This window comes from Rhamphochromis longiceps, linkage group LG12 (assembly GCF_057381845.1).
Source record: "Rhamphochromis longiceps isolate RC_006_pf linkage group LG12, R_longiceps_female_GT1.1, whole genome shotgun sequence".
In the NCBI taxonomy this organism is placed as follows: Eukaryota; Metazoa; Chordata; class Actinopteri; order Cichliformes; family Cichlidae; genus Rhamphochromis; species Rhamphochromis longiceps.
The window spans coordinates 13,697,649-13,723,562 of record NC_140568.1 but is presented as its reverse complement, the minus strand read 5'-3'; the positions used below and the strand labels follow the sequence as shown (position 1 = coordinate 13,723,562).

At 41.3% G+C, this 25,914-nt stretch overlaps 1 protein-coding gene across 3 annotated transcripts; it reads right to left on the bottom strand.

Annotated features, from left to right (window-relative positions):
* Window positions 1-3,017: 3,017 nt before the first annotated feature.
* Window positions 3,018-25,914, bottom strand: bicdl1 (BICD family like cargo adaptor 1). 3 transcript variants are annotated; one of them, XM_085424854.1, is made up of 11 exons: window positions 25,092-25,914; window positions 24,021-24,236; window positions 16,010-16,126; window positions 10,065-10,211; window positions 9,446-9,625; window positions 9,110-9,328; window positions 7,829-7,972; window positions 7,225-7,355; window positions 6,216-6,336; window positions 4,876-4,929; window positions 3,018-3,926 (listed from the first exon to the last, which is right to left on the bottom strand). In XM_085424854.1, exons 1-11 carry the CDS (start codon window positions 25,482-25,484, stop codon window positions 3,750-3,752), a joined length of 1,899 nt encoding a protein of 632 aa, XP_085280980.1. In that variant the 5' UTR covers window positions 25,485-25,914; the 3' UTR covers window positions 3,018-3,749. The 3 variants fall into 3 exon arrangements, 2 of the variants coding, with proteins under 2 accessions (XP_085280980.1, XP_085280979.1); XR_014914003.1 differs by having other exon boundaries at window positions 3,789-3,926; window positions 4,876-4,993; XM_085424853.1 differs by lacking the exon at window positions 4,876-4,929.

Genomic DNA, 25,914 nt, shown 5'->3' with positions numbered 1-25,914 from the left:
AGTTTGAAGCATTTTCTAACTGAAACAGTGCCGTTAGTCATGGGTGAATGGAAGCACTCACATGGAGCACAATGGGCCCAACAAAAGCTCTAAATTTCTAAACAACATCCGCCCAAGGAGACACAAGCAAACATTCAATGGCATGTCTGTCTGCCCCTGGACACACACTCGATCCACGGTGGCAGCAGCGTGATGTTTACCACAGAGACACAGCACACAGAGTTTTAAAAATGCTTTCAGTCAGAAAATGAAGGAGAGGATACAGTCGACCGAGGAAAAGAACACGATGCTGACAGATCTGAATATGGTACACAGTATGATTTCTCTACATGAAAAAACAAACAAACTGAAGTCTGGTGATGGGCAGGAGCCACTGGTGTTGAGTCACAGCTTTCTCACACCGGTCATCCAGTCAAAAATCTGAAGGTCCAGTTTTTAAATCCATATGCCATCACTCTTCCTGCTTATTTCTGCTAGAAGGGGGAACACGTTTCTGATCACAACACATCAAACAAAGCAGGAAAGAACTTTGTGATAAGACACCCCTAAATGGAGGGATTTTTCAAAGGCTGCATTAAAGGTCAAAAAACTATCACTGATTATTGGTAATACCTTATGCAGACTCTTATTGGGATCTTTAAAATAAGTCACCTATTTCTGTGTTATGAGCAAGTGGCCTGTTGATTCATTTACACAGGACTTCTAAAGGAATATGTCATAAATGTCATATTTGCACTCAGACACATAGTCACATCTAAACAAAGAGCTACCAACAGGAAGTTGGTATTAGCAGTTTAATATTTCTCAATCAAACTTAAAATCTCAACCAATGCTCATAACTAATCCCTAAAGCATTAGTAAGCAATTTAGTGGTAGTTAAACTACTCCTGATATTTTATGGACTATTTATATGGGATGCCTTGTCAAAAAGTTGTATGAGAACGTGTCAGATAAACTGAAGTGAGGTGATGTTTTTAAGGGTTTACTGTAGATATGATGCAAAGTTTAGGTTGTTTGATCTCCTGGGATTGACTTGACTGGGACTATAATCTCAACTGCATGCCACACCAGAACAACAAAAACAGAAGAAAATAAAATACAGTCTACAAACAACATTATACAGGTGTTCTTCTGTCTACAAAAAGACTTTCATTCAAAAGGTACACATTTTTTGTCATATAAATATATCAATTTCATCCAAACCTATTCCTTTTTTTATATATATAAAAATCACTCTTTGGGTTGATCCTCCCCCTACAACCAGCTGAGACAACACAAAGACATCTGCATAGGTTTGCGCAGCTGCGTTAGACGTGAGTTCAAACACAGACATACATGAGAGACATCGCTGCACCACACTGGGAGTCGTCCATGCATTTTCAGGTCAACGCCTGCTTTTCGACGACAGACGTCACCTACGGAAAGAACGGAAGCACGCGGCCGAGAAATCAAAGTGCCCGTGAAGTACTGAAGCAATGAGAATGGAGGTAGAACTTCTCTGATAGTGGTAAACGCAAAGCATAGCAGCAAATGCTGACCACTGTGGAGGACGTTTTGTGGAGTTACTGTACACTGACATGCCTTTTAACAATGCGAAATTCAACACGTTGACACGGAGAGCTGATGGGCACTCTACATACAGCAGTTCTGCCTTCTTCTCAAGCTGATGTAAACATATTGGAAATTTTGGTCAACTAGGAAGATGATTGACATCATGGGGACAACATTCAACAGTAGATTATCATTTAAAAAAAATTATACATTTTTAAATCTTAAATATAACATTAAATGTAGAAAAATAACAGCTGGACAGACTTTGTAAATTACTTGAGCTACCCAAAGGTTTATTCAGGTGTCAGAGGTGAACATGGAGGCCTGACTGTGTTCATAACACAGATCATTACACATTCACGCAATTCAGATATTCTCTTAATATAATACAAATATTATGATCCTTTTCTTTTTGGGTTAGGAAGCTAGAAAATTACACTGTCGGAGAGTGTTGGTTGTGTTATACAAAAAATTATACAAAAAAAAACCAACTTGAGTTTCTTCTCCTGATTTCAATGGAAAAATAATTTCTTTAAAACTAAACCAACTGTTGCAAATGGAACTATCTGCAAATACTTCAAAAACACATAATGTCACATTTTATTAAAATTGTTTGGCAACATGACCACATCCCCAGAGCTGAAAAAGCAGTTCCAAAAACTACCTGCAGCAGTCACTTAACGATGGCTCCAAAAGTGAGTGATTCCCCTAAAGTCTCATGTTAACATGGATGTTAAAATCCATGTTTACAGCCTTATAATTAACTCTTCCATTAGGGTATAAACCCAAGGCAAAACTTGGGTGTAGACTTTTTGACTAGCAGGTGTGCTAACAGCTAGCTAGAAGCTGTATAGCTACTAGGCTTCACCTCTGCTAAATTGAGCTAAACACCATATATGTGGTTTCTTTTCTTTTTGAACTTTTTTAAGTAGAATCTTCTGAAAATATATACGGCAGCTGTGCCATACAGAACATCTGCTGGAGTTTTGGTTAATGAATTTCTGGTATGTTCTTAATGCTCCTTAGCACTAATTAGCTTATCGATGCAGTTTGCTAATCATGCTAGCATGACTTAGCACTCCAGCCTCTGGTCCAAGCTCTGGCTCCAAAAACACAACATGCAGTGGCCAAAATGCTTAAATTGAAGTTTCAAAACTATAGAGTCCAGAATTTTCTATAAAGTCTATTGTTCACTGATCCATTGGGCAATGGGCTGTAGCATTAGCAGTCGTTTTAAAAATACGTTTCTTTGTGCCAAATAAATTTCAGGGCCAAAAAAGTTGGAATCAAAATAATGGAACAAAGATAGTGATGTCTTGGTGGATTTAATGAGAAAAAGCAAACAAACGTTAAGCTATTTGTTTCTATAAAAATATTGCTTAGTGCAGCTTTAATAGTGTATGTATATATTTGTGATACCCCTGTAGAGATATCTTTTCTTACTCTGAGTGTTTGGATGTGGGGCTATAAATGATGGGGCTCCCCCCCCCCCCACTCACTTAAGCCAAGTAAACAACACTCTATATTCCTGATACATCAAGCCTCATGTTCCCCTGAACAAATGAATAAACCTGAGAGATCACATGGGCTGACTGGAGCATTGTTGCTCTGTACCTAGAGGATAGCAATCATATTCTGTCATGTCTTATAGTATTATAGACTTATAGCTTTCTCCAACTATCCTCATCTTTTCTTCGTGATCCTGCTTGGTCCCACGTATCTGCCCGTCTTTCCCCAGACTCCTTGGCCTGCTAACTGGGATGCATACAGTAAGAGTTAATAAATAGTCTTCTTTCTCTACAGAGTTGGCAGTGGGGTAGTAGAGATAGTTTTAGGCACTACAAGGAAACCTCCCCTTCTGGAGGTACATTTGATGACCCTGTTCATGCTCTGTAAGATCAATAGCTTTCTATTTGAGGGGCCTTAAGCCAAAGCCTCTGGGGAAGTTCTCAACATTTCACTCACTGTCAGCAGTCACCAATTAATCACTAGGGGAATAATAATGGGACAGATAAAGTGCAAAATGACACCCCCCACCCCCACCCCCCAAATAAAATAAAAAAAACCTCAGTGTGCATGTGCCACTGCCTGTCTTTGGCTGTGTTTTTACCCCCTGTATTGTGATGTCACTACCCTCCTTGTCCTGCACCTCGTCCGTCTGCGTCTGTCGGCTGTGCTCAGGGCCAGCATGATAGGGTTCAGTTCTTTTTGAAAAAAGAGAAAAGTCTCTTGTCCCGGTCGGAGATACGCTGAGCTCTTCTTGAGGACTGACCCCTGTGGGTTACGGACGACCCCGACAGAGATGTAGGGGCTGCGCGCCACTCGTCCTGGTGCTTGTCCATCAGCTGCTGGTCAATCACTCTGTGCATATCATCCTAAAAGCAGAAAGGTAAATGAGTGAATGACAAGAAGGAAAGGTCATGCGGAGAGGGCGTGCGGTGAGATGTTACAAGCACTTCTGGAAACATTGGACCCACTGAACAAGTTACCTGTTGGATAGTAATTATAGAAACACCACCATTACCTTTCACCTGTGGTAGATGTTTCTGTTCTGTGTCCTGTTCTTTTTTGTATATGTGTGTTTTTTGTTTTGCTGCTGATACAACCAAAGTTCCCCTTGTGGGACAATTAAAGGATTATTCTATTGCATTATTATAGTTTCCCCTCAGAATACATTATTTAAATCATTTTTGAGAGGCATGGGAGTTTAAAATTATTCAGTAATTCACTAAACAAAGTAAAGGATTGAAAAAAAAAAAGAATAAAACAAGCATAATTTTGGCACATTGTGTAAGAGTCCACTGTTCTGAACTGCACCAAACACTTTGAATCTGATGCCAGATTCATTCTTGGTTGTTGTTGTTGTTGTTGAGGTATAAAGCCACCAGAGGGCAGTAACAAGCTGTTTAATAAAGTGGGAACCAATTGTGATGTCAGACTGAGACTTACACTCGGTACCTGGAAAAAACAACAACCATAATATAATTTATCTGCTAATGTCACCGACATACAGTAGCATAAATATAACCATACACAATTCAAATATGTGAATTGATGAAGTGATCTGCACTTCTGAAAGGGGTGTTCTCTCAACAGGTAAGCTGACCAGTGGACCGGCATATGCAAGTGAAAGCAGAGAGGACACAAACAGGTGGTAAGAGAGGAGGTGGTGGGTTTAGATGGTTCTCTGTGCTGGCTAATGGTTTCAGATGGGGAGGGAAAAAAAGAGCTGAAATGGGCATTTCTCTTGGCATGGAATGGCTCAGCGGTGGCTGGTTTAGTTGGTGCGAGGTAAAACGGCGAGATGGCACTGCCCGGGCTCACCTCTAAGGCAGGAGGGGGGGTGGGTACCACAGGGGAGAAGGGGTGGTACAGAAGCTGAGAAAGGCCACTAGATCAGAAACCACAAGAGCCAAACAGTAAAGAGCCCTGAGGAGGCAAACTGTGGGTAGGGAGGAGAGAGAGGAAAGAGCAGCTTGTTACAGATAAAGGGGATGGGGAGGGAACACACACACACACACACACACACACACACACACACACACACACACACACACACACACACACAATATGTTCAAGCAAAAAGTCTAATACAGTACTGTGTAAAAGTGTTGAGTCACCCCTTGTGGGTGGGGGTAGAAATTTATTGAAACACAATCTTGAAAGTCAATATTTGTTATCACTGACTTTATTCTTCAACACAACTTGAACTGTTCAAAATGTCACACAAAATCTAAATCTTCCAATTTCTTTAAGTTGTCTATTGATAATGAATTGGACCAAAAATTTCAAATTTGGATTCATCACTCAATAAGACCTGTTGCCACTTATTTTCAGTCCAGTTCTTGTGTAATTTACCAGAGTCTTTTCTCCCTGTTTCCCTTCTGTAAGAATGGTTTCTTGACAGCCACCCTCCACCCATACAACACTTCATCAAACAGTAGATGACTCAACTGAAGGGCCAGATGCCGGATCCCTCAGGTTCTGTGTCAGGTCTTTGCTGGATGTTTTTCTGATATCTTAAGGACATGACTTTCTGATAGCCTGAAGTTTAAAGGAGGGTTGCAACAGACTGCAAGTTGCAAAGTTCCTAAAGATAACATTTAAAATTCAGTCTTCACCAGGTTGTCTGTTATTTGAAGATATCACTGGTTCCTCCCTTGAGTAAGGTGCTTTTTTTTATGCTTGACTGTTTCATGGCTGAGTGTTAAAACCTTTAAAAGACTCAGAAATCCTGGAGAACTTTTCCTTGAGACCACTTTAAAAAATTACCAGAAATTCTGGCTCCTTAGAAGCAAAAAATAAATAAATATTGGCTCAAGACTTTTACACAGCACTGTAATGTTCCTTTACTTTTGTCCATCACAGACGAGAAACTGACACTCTCCCTCCGCAGTAAAGTGAGTAGCTCAGTTTGAATACACAGATGCTGTGAGTGGCTTTAAGGTAACAGACTGACACAAGCTACAGCGAAAACAGGGGGGAAGGACAAACTGTTCTAGCAGCTAGATGCATTTTATTCATGTATAAGTGTATTTAAAGTTGTCCAAACCTAATTTAGTCGCACTTCATCTTTTATTGCGTTGGCATTTACGTAACTTATGTTTTTAAAATGAGCTGTTCCAAAAAAAAAAAAAAAATGCTGAATATAGCCTTTGACCCACCTGCCAAGCCTCCAGCTGCTGCGACAAATTGAGCTTCTGCTGGATGGCGTCCAACAGCTGGCTGTTCAGAGACATGATGTCTATTTTACATTTGGCCAGCTCCATTTCTACTGCTTTCTTCCTGCAAGACACACACACAGACACACACACACAACAATATGAATGAAGGCCATGCACAAAGTCAGCTCTGGCACTTTGCCACACAAATCAGTCATTACTCAGTGACAGAATAAGTTGACTTCTTGCAGCAAACCTCACAGTTATGTTGAATATATGCTGTATCAATTTGTACTTGCACAAGCAGCAGATTTTAGATGGATAAGAGCACTTTGTCAGCATGTATGTCACAGTTCTAGATCATGACATTATGGTCTAGAACAGCGGTCCCCAACATTTTTTGCGCCACGGGCCGGTTTATGTCCAACAATATTTTCACAGACCTGCCTTTAAGGTGTCGTGGGAAAAAAAACAAAAACACGGCACCAGTAGGTATAAAAAAAAAAGAAAGAAGATTTATTTATAATACATGGAAAAGACCCAGGAAAACTGAGTTAACGATTAAAAAAAAAGAAGATTAAAAACCCTGAAAACCATAAATTTCACACCTGAGCCTCAACTCTCGCGGCCCGGTACCAAACGACTCACGGACCGGTACCGATCTGTGGCCCGGGGGTTGGGGACAGCTGCTCTAGAACTGTTTTTTCCATCTATCTAGACTCTAGAATAATAAGGTTTAGGGTTAGGGATTAACAGACTTGATAATTCAGTTATCAAACATATGATTAAGATCTGAAATGATGGCTGAAAATATTTCATTATATTATAACTTGAAAAAAATTCAAGCGCTGTCGCACTGTTTGATGAACTGAGGCATAAATTTAATGTAAATACAGTAAAAAGATAAAACTTGTAATCTTTTCAACAGCAAAATGAACTTACTAAACCCGTGCATACACCTGTTGAAGTAGTGATAAAGGACTAAGCTAGTTGTGAAATCGCGCAGTCTTACTTAGCTATGGCATCGTCTCGGTCTCTGATCGCACTCTGGAGCTGCTCGCTGGGTTCTCGAACATCAGCCATTGTCCTCATTCGCTCGTTCTCTTCTCGGAGAGAGCGCATCTCTACAGAGAGCAGCGCCACCTGTGGATCATGCAGAGTGAATGCGAATGAAACATCCCTGTGAGATTGAGGCCATGTATTCAGGGTGCACGGTTTAATGGCAAAGTTAGACAACATGGTGCTCATGGGCGAGATATTTGTTTGACCTAGTTCGGCAGAGGATGGAGTGCGTGAGCAGCTTGTGTCATTTAAATCATGCAAGACGGCATTTTAAACCCACAGGAGAGCGTGAGCTGTCCTGGCAGAGAGAAGGTTGAACAAGGTTGAAGCAATGTCCCACATTAGAAAAAGCATGCATCAAATTCAAACTGATGCGCGACAGGGTGAGGACTACATCTGCTGCAATACGTCATCACAGTGTTAGACATGAGAAACTCCTTAATGCAGCGTTATTACCCCAGAAAGACAGGAAAGGATCTTGACTTCAGCTACATTTATTATCTAAATCTCTGACTGACATGCACATACATGATGCACACACATGGTTGTTTTACCTGGTTGTGCAGCTGCAGCAGCTCCTCTTCATTGCCGCGTGTTTTGTCCTGCTCCGTCTCATACAGCTCTCTGACTTCCCGCAACTCTTCTCCCAGTTTCCTCACCTGCTCCTCCAGAGCCTCCTCATCACTACGCCGTGAGCCCTTTGCACACAAAGCACACACGTTACAACAAAGACTTACCGTGGACAGTATCGGCTTTATGAGAAAGGAACTCATGTGTAAAGTGACGATGATTTCTTTAATGCTAAAAATATGCATTACATATTGTAAAGACAAAGTGAGGTGAGCATTGCCTGTTTAAAATAAAAACAGAGTAGTGGGAAAGTCTGTAGACATTCAGTGTACCTGTCTCCTGGCCTCCTCCATACATACTGATGATAATTTGAACCAAATACTTCAAATTTAGATTCATGACTCCATAAGACTGTTTCCCGTCCCTAAGTATGGCTTCCTGACAGCTACCCTTCAACTGAGACCATTTCTGATGGGGCTTCTCAGGTCCTGTGTCAGGTCTTTCCTGTTTCTGAAGGATGTGACTCTGGGATACTGCCCAACTTCTGCAGATAGCTTAGGCCAGGGGTGTCCAACTCCAGGCCTCAAGGCCCGGTGTCCTGCAGGTTTTAGATGTGTCCTTGATCCAACACAGCTGATTTAAATGGCTAAATTACCTCCTCAACATGTTTTGAAGTTCTCCTGGTAATGAACTAATCATTTGATTCAGGTGTGTTGACCCAGGGTGCTATCTAAAACCTGCAGGACACCGGCCCTTGAGGCCTGGAGTTGGACACAGCTGGCTTAGGCCCACCACTTCCACTTATCCAGTTTCCTCAGATTTTTTTAGGACACACTGCACACCAAGTGCCAAGTTTCATCTAATAGTTATAACAAATGTTTCTGTGACAGACTGCTAGCACCAAAGGGCCTAAAGATAAAATTTAAAATGGATTTCTTTGTCTGTTGTTCCTTCCTTGTGTACCTTTCTTATGCTTGAATGATTCACAGGTCAGTGTTAGGTGGCTTAGCAAACAAAAGAAGTATTCCTCTGAAAAGCCTGGAGAACTATTGATGAGAACAAGCAGTGGCTCAAGACTTTTGTCACACAGAAAATAAGCTGCTGTATTGCTGTGTACAGTACTACATAAATAGTTCTTCTTTTGAAATAATTCAATCGCCAAAAATTACTAGTAGTCCAAAATTAGTCATTATCTCACTTTTTCAGGTAACACCTAATATTAGTCTAACAGCAACAATGCTGACTGCCAGCGTGTTGCTCATTACCGTAGACTCATTGCCATCCAGCAGATTCTGAGTGAGCCTCCGTAGCTCTAGCAAGCTGGTGTGGAGGCTCCCAGTAGGCACATCCTTGGCTGAGGAAGTCTCAGAGGACTCGTCCATGGAGGAGTCAGTGGACAGCGCTGAATCCGTGACATCGTTTCCCCGCAGATGAGAGCAAAGTGAGCGAACTTCACAGTAGGCCTCCCATAGCTGAAGACGTAGCTGATTGATCAACAAGACAAGATAGTTTAGATTATTAGTCACCAACACTCCTGATGCTCACAGCGAGTTTAAACAAACTGACTGTGGATACGATCAGGCAGTCATAAACATCGCTACCTGCTCCCTCTCCTGCTCCTGCTCCTCCTGCTCCATACTTTGCTCTATCTCACACAGCAGGCTGGAAGGATGGGGGGTAAGAGTTTGGAGGCTGTGCTCCTCCGTCAGCTCCTCCAACCTAGCGGCCAGCTGCCTGTGGGACACCTGAACCTCCAGCAGCTCCAGCTGGCTCTGCCGCAACTGGACACGAGAAAGGAGTTAACTAAGACTTAACAGTGGCATTCATCTCATTTCCAACTCTATATGTTTATACTTGGGCTATATTAGAGTAGCTCTGGATGATAGATAGTTCAAAATCATTGTTATTTATGCAATACTGAACCTTAGTGGAGTTCATCAGCGCCTCCACTGTCTGAAACAAGTTTTACCTCCCTTTCTCCTTCTTTTAAGTAACTTTTTTCGGGTTGGCTATGCACATAAAAACTCACAGGGATTACTTGTTTATACACTGATGTAATAGTGTATATACAATACCACTACTGTAATAGCTAGATATGAATGAAAATAAGGGAAAGTAAAATAATCTAAAACCACTCTAATCATTTGTAATAATGATAATAGGAATAATGTACACTATCTACTAAGGTAGCAATTATTCCCTTCATTTATGTGTCCGTACCTGGAGGTCCTTCTCGTGACACTGCTTCTCCAGCACCAGCGTCCTCTCCCGGAGCTCATCCACAGTATTCTGCAGCAACTCGTTCTCCTCGAGCATGGCGTGCACTCGGTGCTCCGACTCCATCTTCCGTTCTGACAGCATCTTAATCTAGCATTTCAAACAGTGACAGTTAGACCCTGCGCTGTGGGAAGCAGGCGTTACATTTAGAATCCAAGGATTGCTCAGATTTCCTGGTCGATCGCAAACAAATGGGCAGCTATGGACCTGATTAAAGGCTGCATATTGTTTTTTCCCTGCCTGTGAGGGAAGCTGGGCTCTTACACAAGATTAAAAGCACTCCCACTGGCCTAAAGAATGTTCGTTGCCTAGCATGGGTGTCTGCATTGGTCGCCACCCTCGTCTTCAGGAATGTTTTGGTGATGCTTTAGCATCTACACAAAGTTTCCTAGCAGTGTACTGCTTACCGTGCCTGTGTAATGGCCTTATATTGAAGACACAAGATAGACTTCATGAATTGTCTTCCCTTGCAGCTGCCTGAGCAGCTTTGCCCATTAAACAAACATCAGCTCTGCTCATTTTTTATCCCTCCTGCTTCTGACCTACATCTGATAACCTACTTCGCAGCACAGGGAGCTTTCATGCAGAACAGTTGTTTTTACTGGCACATGTGCATCTACGTGATCAGGTTCTGGATATTTTGGGTAGTCTCTGCTTTCACCCTAACAGGCCAAAAAGCCATTAGTCATCAAGAACATGTCATATAAAGGCAAAGCATTGGAATAGGGGGAGCACCCAGACATTGCAGTATCTCTAAATATAGAGCAGGAGCCTTTTCTCCCAATTATAGCACAAGCTCTGCAGTCTGGGTGTTTTCTCCCTGGCTTTGAAGAGAAGCTGCGGAACAACCTGAACTCTTACAGCACTGACGTAGAGGACATATCCATTCAGATATGGCACAACTGACATCACAACACAGCTCATGCTCTGATAAAAACAAAAAAAAAGTATCCAAGCTTGGCCTCGGAAACAGGGATCGGCAAAAATGCTGCACACATAACATATTACATACTATAAAGGTGAAAAGAGTCAGCACTTTGCCCCATCATCAAGACACATGACAGGCAATTGCAAAAATCAAAACAAATATCAGCGCCTTCGCTGTTCCTGCTGTTTTACAGTGTGTCACATGCAGCATGCAGTCAGGCTGAGAGACGGTGCAGGGGAACCACTCACTTCTAGCCCTTGCTGCTCCAACCAAGAAGGAAGGAGGGTGAGGGGAATGGGAAATGGTGAGAAAGGCGAAAAAGATAAAGAAGAAAGGAAAGAAATCACACAAGTGCCTCGAGTTCAAAGTGATGATCATCCCCTGAGAAAAAAATAATTTATTAAGGGAAGAAAGACTTTTCTTTTTCTTTTTATCATTAGTGGAGACTTTAAAGCATGACTGTGACTTTTATTGAACAAGTGGACACTGTGGCTACAGGTGGTAATTGCAAGATAATGGCATACTGACTCTTTAAAGTCATCATCATTAGGCAAGCAAAGTGAGGGGACCGGATGTCAGATAAACAGCAACATTTATACTTACCTACCTCGCGATCGATTACAATTAAAACTAATGATGCATCTCGAGTCTCCCACTTAAATGTTTGAACTCGCTATACTAACTAAATAAAAGATGGACCATAGACTGTGCTGTAACTCATAACAAAGCCCTAGGTAAAGCCTCAGGTGAGACATGCAGTGGTTTCACTTTAGAGGCTGTTTTCTTATATACACTCCCTGGTCTACATGGTCTAAATATTTCAAAAACCCTACTGGGAAAATCCCAATAAATGAGCAATTTCTTGCTGATATCCCATGTCAGTGGAAAGCTGCTTTAGGCTGAGGCTAAGGGAAGGATGAGGGCATCGCTGACTTACAGCTTGTCAAACCTTGAAGCAGATGAGTTACAGCAACAGAAGACCACACCAGGTATCTCTTTTGTTAACTAAAAATAGGAAAGTGAGGCTACAATTCACACTGGCTCACCAAAATTGGACAAGACTGGAAAAGTGTTGTCTGATGAGTCCTGATTTCTGCTGCAACGTTCAGATGGTAGGGTTGGAATTTAGAGTAAACTAGAAAAATTAGCATTTCCTGCGAAAATGCAGTGTGGATGCTTTAAAGCTGAAGCTGTATGCAAAAACTAGCTGAAAAGGCTGAAAAGTTGCAGAAATTGTAAAAACTTTGCAGAAGCAAAGGAACTTTGCTAAAATGGAATAACTTAGCAGAACTGCAATATCTTAGAGGAAACATAATACTTGGCAGAAATACAATAGCATACCAGAACTTAGCAGAAATATTGTAACTTACCAGAAACATGATAACTTCTCAAAAATACAAGAATTTAGGAGAAATAATATAAGATAACAGAAAGAATGTATTTAGCCAAAAATACTTAAGCATTACAGAAACACTATGATTTAGAAAAATAGTACAACAGAGCAGAAATACTGTGATTTACCAGAGACACTGTGTTGAACTATGAATATTGTAATTTTAAATCAATACTATGTTTCAGCACAAATACTATAATTTGACAGAAATACTATAATTTGGCAGAAATACCATGTTTCAGCACAAATACTCTGGTTTAGCACAAATATTATAACATAGCAGAAATACAATTATATAGCAGAAATGCTATATTTAGAAAGAAAAATATAATATAGTAGAAATAGTATGATTTAGCAGAAATACTACAATATAGCATAATAACAATGATTTAGAACAAATACTATGATTGAACAGAATAGTAATAACTTAAGTGAAAATACTGGAAAATGTAAGATGACAAGCTGAAAAAAAAACGGAACATGGTTAAGTTCCCTCAAAACTAACTGTTATTCACCTGTGAAAAAAAAATAAAGAAATAAAAATAAATTTAAAAAACAAGAAGGAACAGCCAACAGATACACACAAAATCAAATATGTATACACAAATGCACAGAGAGAGAGACACACACAGAGGGTCTATGCCAGTCAACCAGTCTGAATATATTATATTTTTTCCAACAATGAGATGCTGCCCTAAAGAGGGTCTCTCTCTCTCTCTCTCTCTCTCTCTCTCTCTTTCTCTCTCTCTCTCTCACACACAAGATCCAATTCAGTCAACCAGTCTAAATATATTGAATTTGAATCTTACAATGAGATCATCCCATAAAAAGGCTTTCTCTCTCTCTCTGTCACACACACACACACACACACACACACACACACACACACACACACACACACACACACACACACACACACACACACACACAGGGAGAGAGAAGCAAGTTTCATGCTCAGTCAAGCAGCCTGGGAGCTGCTCAATTTGAATCCACCAATCAGAGAGCCTGTGCACTTTTTCCCGCCAAAACAGGTGCACGCAGCACAAAGAGACACAGGATTTTTGCAGTCTATTTCTCGTAATGACGACTCCCCTCAAACAAATGACCATAATTTCCTAACCGTAGGGGCTAGAACGGTCATTCTTACACCGTTTTGTTCAGAAGAGATGGGGGAATCTTAAAGTGTTGACAATTTATCATTAAAATATGAATTATTAAAGATATTTGACTTCTAATGCACCATAACTGAGTAGAGCAAAGCAAAAACTGCCTTGACTTGCCCTCAAACAACGCTTTCTAACTCTAAATCTATTTGGAGTATCGATATCATTCTTTCACCGTAAGAGACAGCAGGCTTTGGTGAACAATCATGGAAATTTTCAGGTCTCTGTGGAAATCCATTAAAAAGATATGACGAGAGAAAAAAGTGGTTCATTTCCAGAGTTTGAAATCTGAAGAAATCTGAGCGAAGGACAAATTTCCTACTCTCAAACAAGTCTAACTCATTTCAGAACGGCAATAGGTGAGAAAAAAATTCTTGAATTGTGAGCGTCAGGAGTGTCTGAAGATATACTGGGACAAGCCTTATGTCTTAACTTTGCTTCGTTAAGGAGATATGACGATTGGAATATGCCTCTCATTACAGAAATCAAGCGGTGATTTTGAACAAGCTCTCCATTGACTTTCTATGGAGAGTTTTGCGACTTTGTGTTGGTCTGAGGAGATTTGCCAAAATTCTATAAATCCCACAACAATGATAGTGACATTTTCGGAAAGCCAGCAAAAATACCTACGTTTTGATGTATAATTTGTGGAAGTTGAGTGAAAATTGAGCAAGTAGCAAGAAGTTGTTCGGACATGAAGAGAAGACTGCAAAACCTTCAGTGGCACACTGGAAGCCAAGTGCATAGCAACCATAACAACGCATGTATTTTGTGAAAAATCACAATTTTGCAACTGAAAACTTTAAGAGGCATAAAAGTAAAACGGTAAAAGATTTGAAAAAGCTGATTTATACCTGAATAGCCCAATAATTTGAGAACATTTTAAAGTTTGAATGCTTGTTCTACGTGAAAATATGAGGAAGTAGTTAAGTTTCGAAAACAAGCAAATTTTAGCAGAATTGCAGAAGTTTCCCATTCATTTCAATGGGACAAATTAAGCTTAATATTTTAAAAAGTATAATAGTGAAAAATACCAAAAGACATAGCACACATTAGCAGAAATAGCAGAATAGTTTAAAATTTGAACGGTGAAAATCGACTGAAAATTGTGGAAGTAGTTAAGTGCCAAAATGTGTACGGAAGTCCCAAGAGGAACTCAATAGTGTGGATGCTTAAAGCATCCACACAATAACATGAAGGTATGGATCCATCCTGTCATGAATCAGCAGGTCAGGCTGGTATTGGTGGTTTAATGGTGTGGGGATATTTTCTTGGCACATTTTAGCCCCTTTTATGAATTACTCCTATTACACATGGAGTATTAATTATATGCCAAAGCTTGAGTATTGTTCCTGACCACGTCCATCCATTAAAGGTCAGAGTATGTCACAAAACTCAAATGATCTCAAATTGGTTGGCTGTACTTAAATGACCTTTGCTGTCACCAAATCACAATCCAATAGAGTAAATTGGGATTGCAGTGGAACAGGATTTTCATTATGAATGTGCAGTTGAGAAACCTGCTGCAACTGTGTGACGCTATGATGTCAATATGGACCAAATTCTCTGAGGAATGGTCCCAGCATCATTTTGAATCTGTGCCACAAAGAATTGAAGCAGCTCTGAATCAAAAGGGAACTAGCAAGTTGTACCTAATGAAGTGCCCTGTGAGTGTATCTCTGACAAGAATGACTTCATGCAGTGCACTGTAAGTAAAGAAATAGTGAAAATATGAAATATTTAAATAGCTGCGTGTATGTTTGCGATAGTTTCCAGCCAGCAGAATATCATCAGCATCCAAGGGCAATGTCCACACTAGCTATTTAGCTATTTTAGCTAGATTAGCTATTTTAGTTTAGCTGTCTAGATTAGCAATCTTAGCCTAGCCATGCGGATTTTCTTTCCTTTTTAAATCAACCACTGATGTTAATGTGACATGCATGTGGCACAGTTTGGCGCTGGTGCGTATTAAAGCGCCATCTTCAGTATAAATTTTTTTTTAGATAAGTGGTGACTGGCATAACGCGTTTTAAATGTAAATGCAAAATCCAACATTTCTGGTAAGTGTATAACTTGCCTTACTTGACTTGGGCCTGTCAAAAACAGTGTACTACATGGTTGTGGACAAAATGAAGTATCTGAACAGACCAGCTTATTCAAAAAATTGTACAGTCTTGCTTTAACTTCCCTTGAGTTCTGACGACACCCTACAGTTCTTAGAAATGACTTAAATTGCTTCTACTATAGGCACCATGATTTTTTAACTCTTAAGTACCTAAGATAAATGTTCCTGTTAGAAGTTCTAGTCAGCTTTAGGGGGAGTTTTCTCACTTTGTGCATGTTCAATCAACTGTACTTGTTATGAAGTTATGTATACAGTAGACGGGATGCACACAAGGCTGACCTCAGCCTGTAGAGTCTCTAGTCGTGTCATGTGCTGGCGTGTGGACACACTCTTCTCCCTGAAGTCATCCCGTAATGAATGGACCTGAGTGGACAGCTGCCTCTCCACCTCTGCAGCCTGGACAAAGACAGAAAGGGAAGGACAGAAACTGAGCTTAAAAGAGGCCTGCTTTTAGTTTGAAAGAATACAATTTAGCACTGTAAAATGTTGCTCATGTAAGCGTTGTTCGTGGTAATACTGGCATTAAAAATCAATGTTAACGTGTTGCAGAACTTGATAACTTAAATTAGAATACTGGCACTGCAACTCTTTTGTCTTTTCTCCCCCATGGTGACTCATTGGAGGCTAACACATGCAGACACTCAAACACATTGCTGTTCAGATTGCACTCACACTGTGTTAGTGACACTGACGTGCTGTAAATCAGCCCTCCCCAGTCTGTTTTGGTAAATGGTGCATTTAATAGCTGGTTCTCTAAAAGCACAAATTCACCCACAAGTCATGGCCCTTGCTAAAAGCCTCAAACAACAGAAATGATCTGCTCGCTATTTGTGCAATCCAGTGAAGCAGCAGCAGCAGCCTTAGTGCATCACTAGAGCTTATTGGACAGGTGGGATCAGACCACACAGAGCCAGGCTGTGCATCATTAGCATAAAGCTGCACTCAGGAAGCTACATTTTGCATTATCATCACTGCCATGGCAACAGCAAAATCCTAAAAAGCATACTTTATCTCTCTCAGGAGATACTGAAAATTGAGTAAATGGACTAACAAAAGAAAAACTAGAAGCAGGAAGTCAGTTTATATTTCCTTATTTTTGTTGTCTTTTAATCACCGAGTGTTGAATGAAAGTGAGGATGACTTATTGCATCGATATCAATAAAAGCCTCTAGATGGCACTACACGCTGCTGCAGCTTTTTGAGGCGCTCACAGAGAGATGAAAGGGCTCAACAGCTGGGCTGTACATGCATCAGGCCATTTTAGTTCACTTCTGTTTGTAAAGCAGCACTGTTTGTGGTGTCAGTGTTCTTTGGGAAAGTCTCTAAGGACAGGCTGCCATTATGACCATTTCTGAGGCTCCACTCTGAACAACACCTAACAACACAGTGTAAGCACCATGACTACTCATGTTTCTACTGCTTACCTGCAAAGGCCTATTTACCTTTAAATAAATCAGTTTATCATCCACTTCAATCCATCATGAATTCCAAAAGCACACAGCGCTAAAAAAAAATCCTGATTTACAGAACTTAGCGCCTCATGGACAATCAAATCCTTCCCTGCATGCATATGACCTGGATTAAATAATGAAAATGGGGGTTGCTATATGTTATTCTTTTAGAACAAGTCAATAATGTTTACATCAGAAGGGCAAAAAGTAAAAATAAGTTGAAAAGTGAAAGTTAAGCTTTCCTTCAGAAAACATTGTGGTACTGATGGTCTAGAATAATCTCTGGATCCAGATAAGTTTGTGATATATTTGCAAACATGATTCAGGTCCCGACTAACTCTAAAGGTTTAATCACTTCTAAGCTGAACAAGCACCATCTCTTAACTTTTTGAGTAATCCTACCAACAAGTAGATAAACTGAACCAATCGCATGAACTACTTGGCAGAGCAGTGATGACTAAGTGATGGCTGAGCAATAACTTTAGTTTTTATAGGTCTAATTATTCATGTGTCAGCTTTGCACCTGGTACTTGAACACAGAATTGAAAACAAGCATGCTTTGTGTGCCATGCTGTAATAAAGGAGCCGAATGAGCTTTTATGAATCAAAAAAATATGGTGTGGGAAACCTTCTTTTTACTTTTTACAAGAACCAACGGTGGATGTATATAACTTGGGAAAGCAGAGGGATAAAAAACTCCAAGTTATATCCCAAACACCAAAGATTCATGGATGTTTTGTCGGCTAAATGTGATTTCCATGGAGTTTTTCCCCCTCGTAACACTTGTTTCTCTTTCCTGAACTGAGTGGTTTCATTCATATTTCAGGGCTGCTCAGGTGTGTGTGTGTTTCTTTATGTGTGATACCTCTAATCTACACGTTCTTTCAACTAGAGAATTTTTTGTCATAGTTTGTCATTAATTAGACTGTAATAATTGTCCTTTTAACATTTTGTTCAACAAGTGTTTGTTGGTTGGGTAGTCAATGTAGTTGACTCTTTGTAAACCTGTTGACAAACTACAGTCATGTTTTCTGAAATAACACAAAAGGACACCTTTTTCAAACAATGTAAATGCAGGTATGGGATATGTCATTCCAAAAAACTTGCTGGGAAAAAGGAAAACATACAAATACTTGACAGTCTGATCAGTTTAGTTCAGTCAAAAAGCCCAGATGTACTTATCTGGATGAACACTACATAGTGCCGTTGCCTTTGAGTGGAAAACAGGGGCAGGTAGCAGGAGCCAGTGTGACAAGCAGGCCAATGTGACATCTGACCCACTGGCCCAACAAGCTGACAGATTGAAATCGTTTTGGGCAAACCGCAGAATCGACCGTGAAGTTCCAAACAGTCACTTAATCTGTGCATAAACTCCTCAGATTCCAGATCAAGTATTATCAACATGACAGGACAAACTGGGGGGAAAAGAAATCAGACTGCTGCGACTGAATCCAGGGCACCAAAGTAGGGCTGAACAGAGAGACGTGTTACTGTAAAGCCTCTTTACTCTGGACATCACTTCCGGTAAATACGTGACATTCGCTTTTCCAAAGGTGGCAGGAGGAAGAGGAGGAGAGTCACTGCTGCTGATTCTGTTTGGGGCTTTCTGTGCAGGACCCGATTCAGGTGCATCAAGGGTCTTGGGTGACACAAGCTGGCATCAAACTATCTGTATCCTTGTACCATTCTGTAGAGCACATTCCCATGGTAACAACACAGAGGGTTTCAATTTGCATGTCACTCTGGTTGTCATAGCAACCGCAGAGAAGTGGGATTGGCGGAGCTGCGACTTGGGGTCTCAGTACTTGTGGTATTTTCCGCATTCTCTTTCTCAGAGCGCCGTTCCTTGCATGGAAGGAGGAACCCTCCGTCTTAAACAGTTGCATAACAAATCCCACGTGACAATACGTGAGTGCGACAGCAGATCTTATAGGTGCTCCAGCAACTGCTCCATATGGTGTCAGCAAACGAATGGACAGATGAGCAGCACTGGCTGGAGTTTATAAATGTAAGGTTTGAACTAACCTGACAGGTAAATTTAAGCAAGTGATGAGGAAAAAAATTGCACTGACTCCTCCTGTACAGCCTCAAATGAATCAAACACAACATTCATGGGTGAGTCCATGTTTCATAAGTGAACTCTGAACGTTGAGGGAAGTAGAAGTGACCCCAAACATAAAGCGTGACACTTTTTTTTGACAGAGTCAGGGCACCCTCTGCTTTCTCCCAGCCTGTGTGGTAATGTAATTACAGAAAGGTCCCTTTTCCTGCTTGTTCGCTCTGATCAGATTAAGCCCGATGAGATTGGTTGCCCTGACACTCCAGACCCACGGAAACAAGCACACACCTCCTGAATCAATGACAGCCTATTTTCTCTGAGTGCACTGAAATAACATATAGCATTAATAGTCAGATCTGGACTCATTCAAAACACATACACACAAATATAGTGGCCAGACAGAAGAAAACCATGAAGGAGGGGACTATTTTTATGATCTTCTTTGCTCAAATACCAGCGTTACCTGCTGCTGTTATTAATTAAGTAGAGTATGGATTGAAGTTGTTTTGGTTCCTGACTTAATGCATATAGCAAGGCTATTAGCTTGGATTATAGCTAATCCCTTCAGGACCGTATCTTACCCCATGACTTACATCACTTCCTATGAAGTGCCCTGGGTTGTCAAGGTCATCTCACTGGAGCCAAATGAAAAGAGCCTGTTAAGAGCTGATCCCTGTGTTGTTAAAAGAGCACAACACTGTTTTCTTGTATTTGCCTGTAGGTTTTACTTCCTCTGAAAAGCTGGCCATTTTACATAAACAGACTTTTTAATGGGCAAATGTATAAATAAAAGCATAAATCATGAAATATTTAGCATTTAAAGAAAATAACTCTAAAAAAGCTGAGATCAATTCACAAATTGACCTTAATGTGATTCACCAGAGAAATAAAAGCTAAAATAAACCTGCAAATATAATTAATGCTAATGATTTCTCTATTACTTTTTTTGTTGCTTCTACATTTTGTAAATCCATATATATATGCTTTATTGGCAAACAGGTCTGATTTTGATCTCTGTGATTAAATTAGAGACAAGGCTGGATTTTCCGTGGCGTTGTGTCTGGTCCACTTGTTTGTGCAGTGATGTATAACACTTTTGCAAGAAAAGGTGCAAGGCTATGTAAAATCTAAACAAGAATGGCCAGTTCAAATATAGCTTATCAAATATAGAAACTCAGACATTTTGATAACATAACGCATTTAGTGCATTGACGACTAGGAAAATATTATATCTTGGATTTTTATTTTTTTGTTTTTTGTTTGTTTGTTTGTTCGGGAGGGGGGGGGGGGGGGTATTTGGTGAGATCTCACTGTTTGGGTGGAGGCTTTGGGAATACTATGACCTGACTATCTACTGATGGTACTGGAAATTTCAGCTCTATGATAAGTCACAAGGACAGTTTGCAGCTTACTGATAGTCAAGAGACATACTGTGCTTCCTTATAAGAAGTATGTACTGAACCTGTGTGTGTTATTAGACCTTTAGAACTGGATGACCAGCCCTGCTGTAACATGTAACTTTCTCTTTGACATTAAGTGACCACAATACTGCACAGTATATTTCTGAGGAAAAACTCTGTCTCATCATAACAAATAGTGCAATAAGTAAAGTAACAGCTCACAAATGCAATTTAAAGCACTACAAAAAACCAAAAACACGCAGGCCCATTTAGGCCTATTAAGGAACTGTCTTGCTTGTCACCAGCACAGTGATCAAATCCCACCATCAATTCCAGTAGAAGAGTCCATTAGTTACTGTGCTCGATGTCACAGGTGGCTTGCATGTTTGCAAAGACACCATAAGTGCTGTTTATTATACACAGGGTTTAGAGAGACATCTGCCATCCACACATTAACCATTGTGCACATCATCCAATCACATGGCTCCACAATGAAAACTAAACAAAAATAATAGTTTGTGAGCTGTGCCCGCCCACCTGCACGCTAGACTTTTGCATTTGTTTCCAAAATCCAACTTTTCAGTTTTCCAACTGTACCTTAGTAAAACAAGTGATGCAACACAGTGAAATGTGTCACTGTCCCAACTATTTTCAAACGTTATGTCAGAATGAAGTGAAAAATTTTGAAATATAATCTAATTTCTCAGTTGCAACATCTGGCATGTCTTCAATTAAAAATGAATGATGATTGCACAGCATCCCAAATTTTTTTTTTTTTTAGTAATCAGCAACGTGATTGAAAACAATTAGTAGACGTGCTTCATTGTGATTTTTAGGAGGCATGGCTTACGCAACAGTGACAAGCTAGTTATCACTTAGCCAACTTATTTAACAGGGTTAATAGGACAACATATAGATCTACTTTTATTATGAATCTGTTTCACTAGCAAATTTAACCATTACAAGAAACAGGTCAGATGAAAATGAAAGGCCTTCTGTGGCTTTACTACTGCACAGTTTCCTCGGGGTAGCCTTACATTCCCTCCATTCATCCAGACATGTAAACAGCTAATATTACTTAGTCACAGGCCATTGCTTAGTAATGAGCCCAGACAGAAAGAGAAAGAAAAAGAAGAAAGACGCAAAGAAGAAAGAAGAAAGTGAGATGGTGGGAGCACTGTGGCTGACCTCATTATTTTTACTAACCAGTAGGTCTTCCTCTGTCTGCCCAGCACCCTGAATCATGAGATCTGGATCGATGCAGTCAATTTGTTCTCGTGAATTTCCCTGAGACCACAAGATCTGCTGTCCTCCTCAAAACATAACACAGACCACTTCTGGGAATATCTTCAAAGTTTCCCATGCCAGGATTTCAGTGAAATTAAATCCAGTTTAATTATTCTAAGTGCCTACTTTTGCTGCAATCCACAGTAACTGACTTGTCCAGCATCGCCCTTTGATTGCAATGCGATCATGGTGTTGGAGCAAAACAGCTCAGGAAGCCGATTTAACCTGATGAAGATGAGGGGGAAAACTGTGGGTTAAAAATCAACTGCACTGGGCCTTTCCCATGTGCCTGGGAGCAGATCATATCTTCTCCCAGGAGGGGAAACAAGCACAATCCTGAGCGTCATCAGAGGCAGTAGTGACGGCATTATCGAAGCACCTGTACAGGCCTGTCAGTTGTTCTGTACAGGGGCCTTGGGGCACCTTTAATTGTAGCTTCAGCACCCACTGTAAATCTACATGACACCAGTCAGTACAATGATGCCTCTGTTTACAGCCTTCATTTTGTAACACTAGCCTGACAGGTGCTGTATGTTTCTCTCATGTGCGAGACGAGCAGGATCAGGGGCGTTTCAAGAGTAAAAAAAAAAAAATCATAAAATTCTGTCTGAAATAAATATAAAACCCTACCACTTGACAGATTTCCAGCCTCCATAAACATGAACTCTAACACACAGCTGGCCTGTAAGAAGTGATGGCAGCGACACTGATTCAACAGCGAGGTACTGGATCTATGAAACGAATGATGCTTCACAGGTCCTTTGTTTAAAGGTCACTTTTAAAAAGCAAAGAAGTTATAAAGGAGACAGAAAGTGGACCAAACCACTGTTAGGCATATGAGGGGGAGTCGATTTTTTCAACATGTAGAATATATAGTTGTTCATCGGCTATAATTAGCACAAAAGGACTTCAGGGCATATTGTTACATTGCTAAATATCATACTTAAGATAATGCATTAAGGTAGACGACACAAAGAAAGGGGGATCTGGCCTCCACCGTCCCCCCATGATCTCCACCAACGGTTACACTGATATGACAATTCAATTCTGGGAGGGGGCAATCAAATTTCATGTGCAAAGGAACAGGGCACACCACAAGCCACCAAATCTAGCCACAAACACAAGCAGCATTCTGGTCTGTGAAAGCACAGCATTCCTATGACATCAGTTATTAAATACGATGACCTTTAACCACCAAGCAGAACATAAATAATATTAAACCGTTGTTTATTAAGTGGCGGTGCAATTATCACAGAGGTGAACAGTGTGAATAAAAGGACACTCTAATAGAGCAATTAAGTGTGCACTCGGTCTGAATAGAGGCTGCTTGTTTTGATGTTGATTGAACAGATTGAGGTGTTGTACTGAGCTCCTTAGGAAGGCTTAATCAGCTCTGGCTACAAACATTAGCATTCTCACTTCTGTCAGTCTCCACCTGCTGTCAGACTCAGTTTACCCTAATGTGTTTCCAGTATATCCAACAAGGATAGAGCCTGAAGCTTTCATGGTGACCCCGATCGCTGCTATATTATACATCTGCGTGCTCATCTACTGTAATGTGTCTGTCAGGAGATCTGCTATGAGACCTTTTCTACTGTGCCAGTCATAATAACTGCACTCAAATTACCTGTCAATATGCAGAGTGCTATTGCATAAGTGTGCAGTCCAATCGTTCTAAATTATTCCGCTTAAGACCTGGAAGCTACACTTTTATATTGATGAGTTAGCATAATTCAGGTGAAGTCAGAGAGAGATGGGCTGAATAAAGATAGATCCACCCTGAGGGGTGATGAATCCTCACTTGGCTGAGCACCTTATGTCATACCAGCCAGGCAAACTGAGTTGTGGCCTCACTGGCCCTGAAGCCAGGCCAGAGAGAAACACTTATTCAGATACACAGATGCACATACTGGCATTTCTGTGAGTCGTGTTTCTAGGTGGGGTGGAAGGGCATTTACAGCGGCTTTAAGACCATGTGATTTGATGAGTCAAAGCCCAGACTAAATCTTCCTTGAGGGTGGCCCAGAGAGCCTGAAGCAACACATTTGAAGCACAAACATGCACACAAGCACACAGGCTGAAGCATTCCTCACCCTACTGAGTTGCTCCAGCAGTCTGTGGTTCTGTTCTGAGAGCTCGCTGATGGCCTTGGTCTTGTCCCTGTCAGCTTCTTTCAGCTGGACTTGCTGTCGCTCCAGCTCGCCCTGCAGCTGCTGGACATCCGTCTCCAGCTCGGCCACCCGGCCTTCCCATTCCCCCTCCCGGCTTTCCAGACGCCGTCGCAGCTCATGCTTCTCTTGCTCCAGGTGCTGCATTATGTTGACAAGAAGAAGAGGTCATCATGTTTAAAACCCTTAACTTTAAACACAAGTACCAAAAAAGACTATTGGGGGTTTGACAATGACAAATACTGGTGGTTCTATGGACTGAGAAAGTAAATCTGTCTTGGGCAAACACATTAGAGTATTGGTGGTTAAAAAGCAAACAAAAAAAAAGTTGAGACTGGAAACACCAGTTGAATCCACTGAACAGATATGACCCTAGCTATTGGAGTGACAGTTCAGATAATAAGATGCTTCTTTTTTCTGCAGTTAGCAGTGGACAGATGTGCATTGCACCACCAGCAGCTGCCAGCTGTTATGGTCCTAGGATCAAGCAATCACAAAAAAGAGGTATCACATAGACTCAAAACAAAACAACATCAAGCACTGCCAAAAAAAAATGAAACAACATCAATAATAAGGAGATGTTAGGGCTCAGCTTCTCTGAGGATAAATATGGATCAAAGGGATGAACAGATGTACAGCAGATACACTAGGCCAGGATTAGTCCCTGTGTTTTTTCATGTGATTTGTTTTTTCTCGGCCCATGTGCCTGGTTGTTCGAAACATTTGGAAAACAACAAGAACTAAAGATCAGCTGTGAAGCCTTCGTTGTAAACATGATGAGTTTATAGTGAATGCTGTGCTGGTCACTCTAGCCATAGACTGGACTGAGCAGCATGCCTATCTACACTGTATACTATAACTAGGCTTGGAGCACATAACTTGCAAGTCTGCAGGCAGCATTTGTTGCTGAGTTTGTTTCCAAACAAGGCCTAAACTTGACACAAACCAAAACGATACTTGAATTAAAACTTGTCAGGCGTACTTTCTTTAGATTACCTCCAATTTCTCGTTGAGATCTTTGTGCATTTTCTCATATTGCTTGGTCAAGTCTTGGTTTCTCTCCAGCAACGCTTTGCCGAGTTTAGCAGCTAAAACCAAGTCTTTTTCCTTTTGGCGAAAGAGCGTCAGCAAGTCTGCGTTATGCCCCACCGCAGGCGTGTCTGGGTCTGACAGCTGCTCCTCACCTCCCCGCTCCCCGGTAAGCATGGCCAGTTCCTCCTCCAAGGCCATCCCGAGGCCTCCGGAACCGGCGTGCCGCAGCGGATGACCCTGAAAGCCGCCGGGCTCCTGAGCGGTGGGGCTACCCCGGGACTCCATGCAGTCGCTGTCCAGCTCCAGTGGTGCTGAAACCACGGCAGACGTCTGCAGGTCTAGGCAGAACGCGGACATCGCCGCCCGGCGGAGGAGAGGCCAACAGATTACAGCCGACTGATTTCACACCGGATAAACCCACCCTGCTCCGACTGTGTTGGGCTGACCGGGCCGGCTTCTAATCAACAATTCATCCATTATCGTCGCTCTTCGGATCCCGTGGTGTTTAAAAAGTGCTGCCTTCCCAATTTCCTCACGTCCCCCTCTCCTCGTTAACCTACCAGCCGCAACGGTGGCTCTGATTGAATCCCAGCAAACACCGCCTCCTCTGCAGCTCACTGACTGCTTGTTTATGATTGCTCACAACAAAATATTTTTATCCCGGTATGAACCGCCTCAGTGAATTCTTCGCAGCTGTCGGTCGGTCAGGGTCCATCCCGTCTCGGGGTCCTGGATCCCCCATAATGATCGGCCTCCACACCGGAGGAACTTAGCAGCCAAACATGAT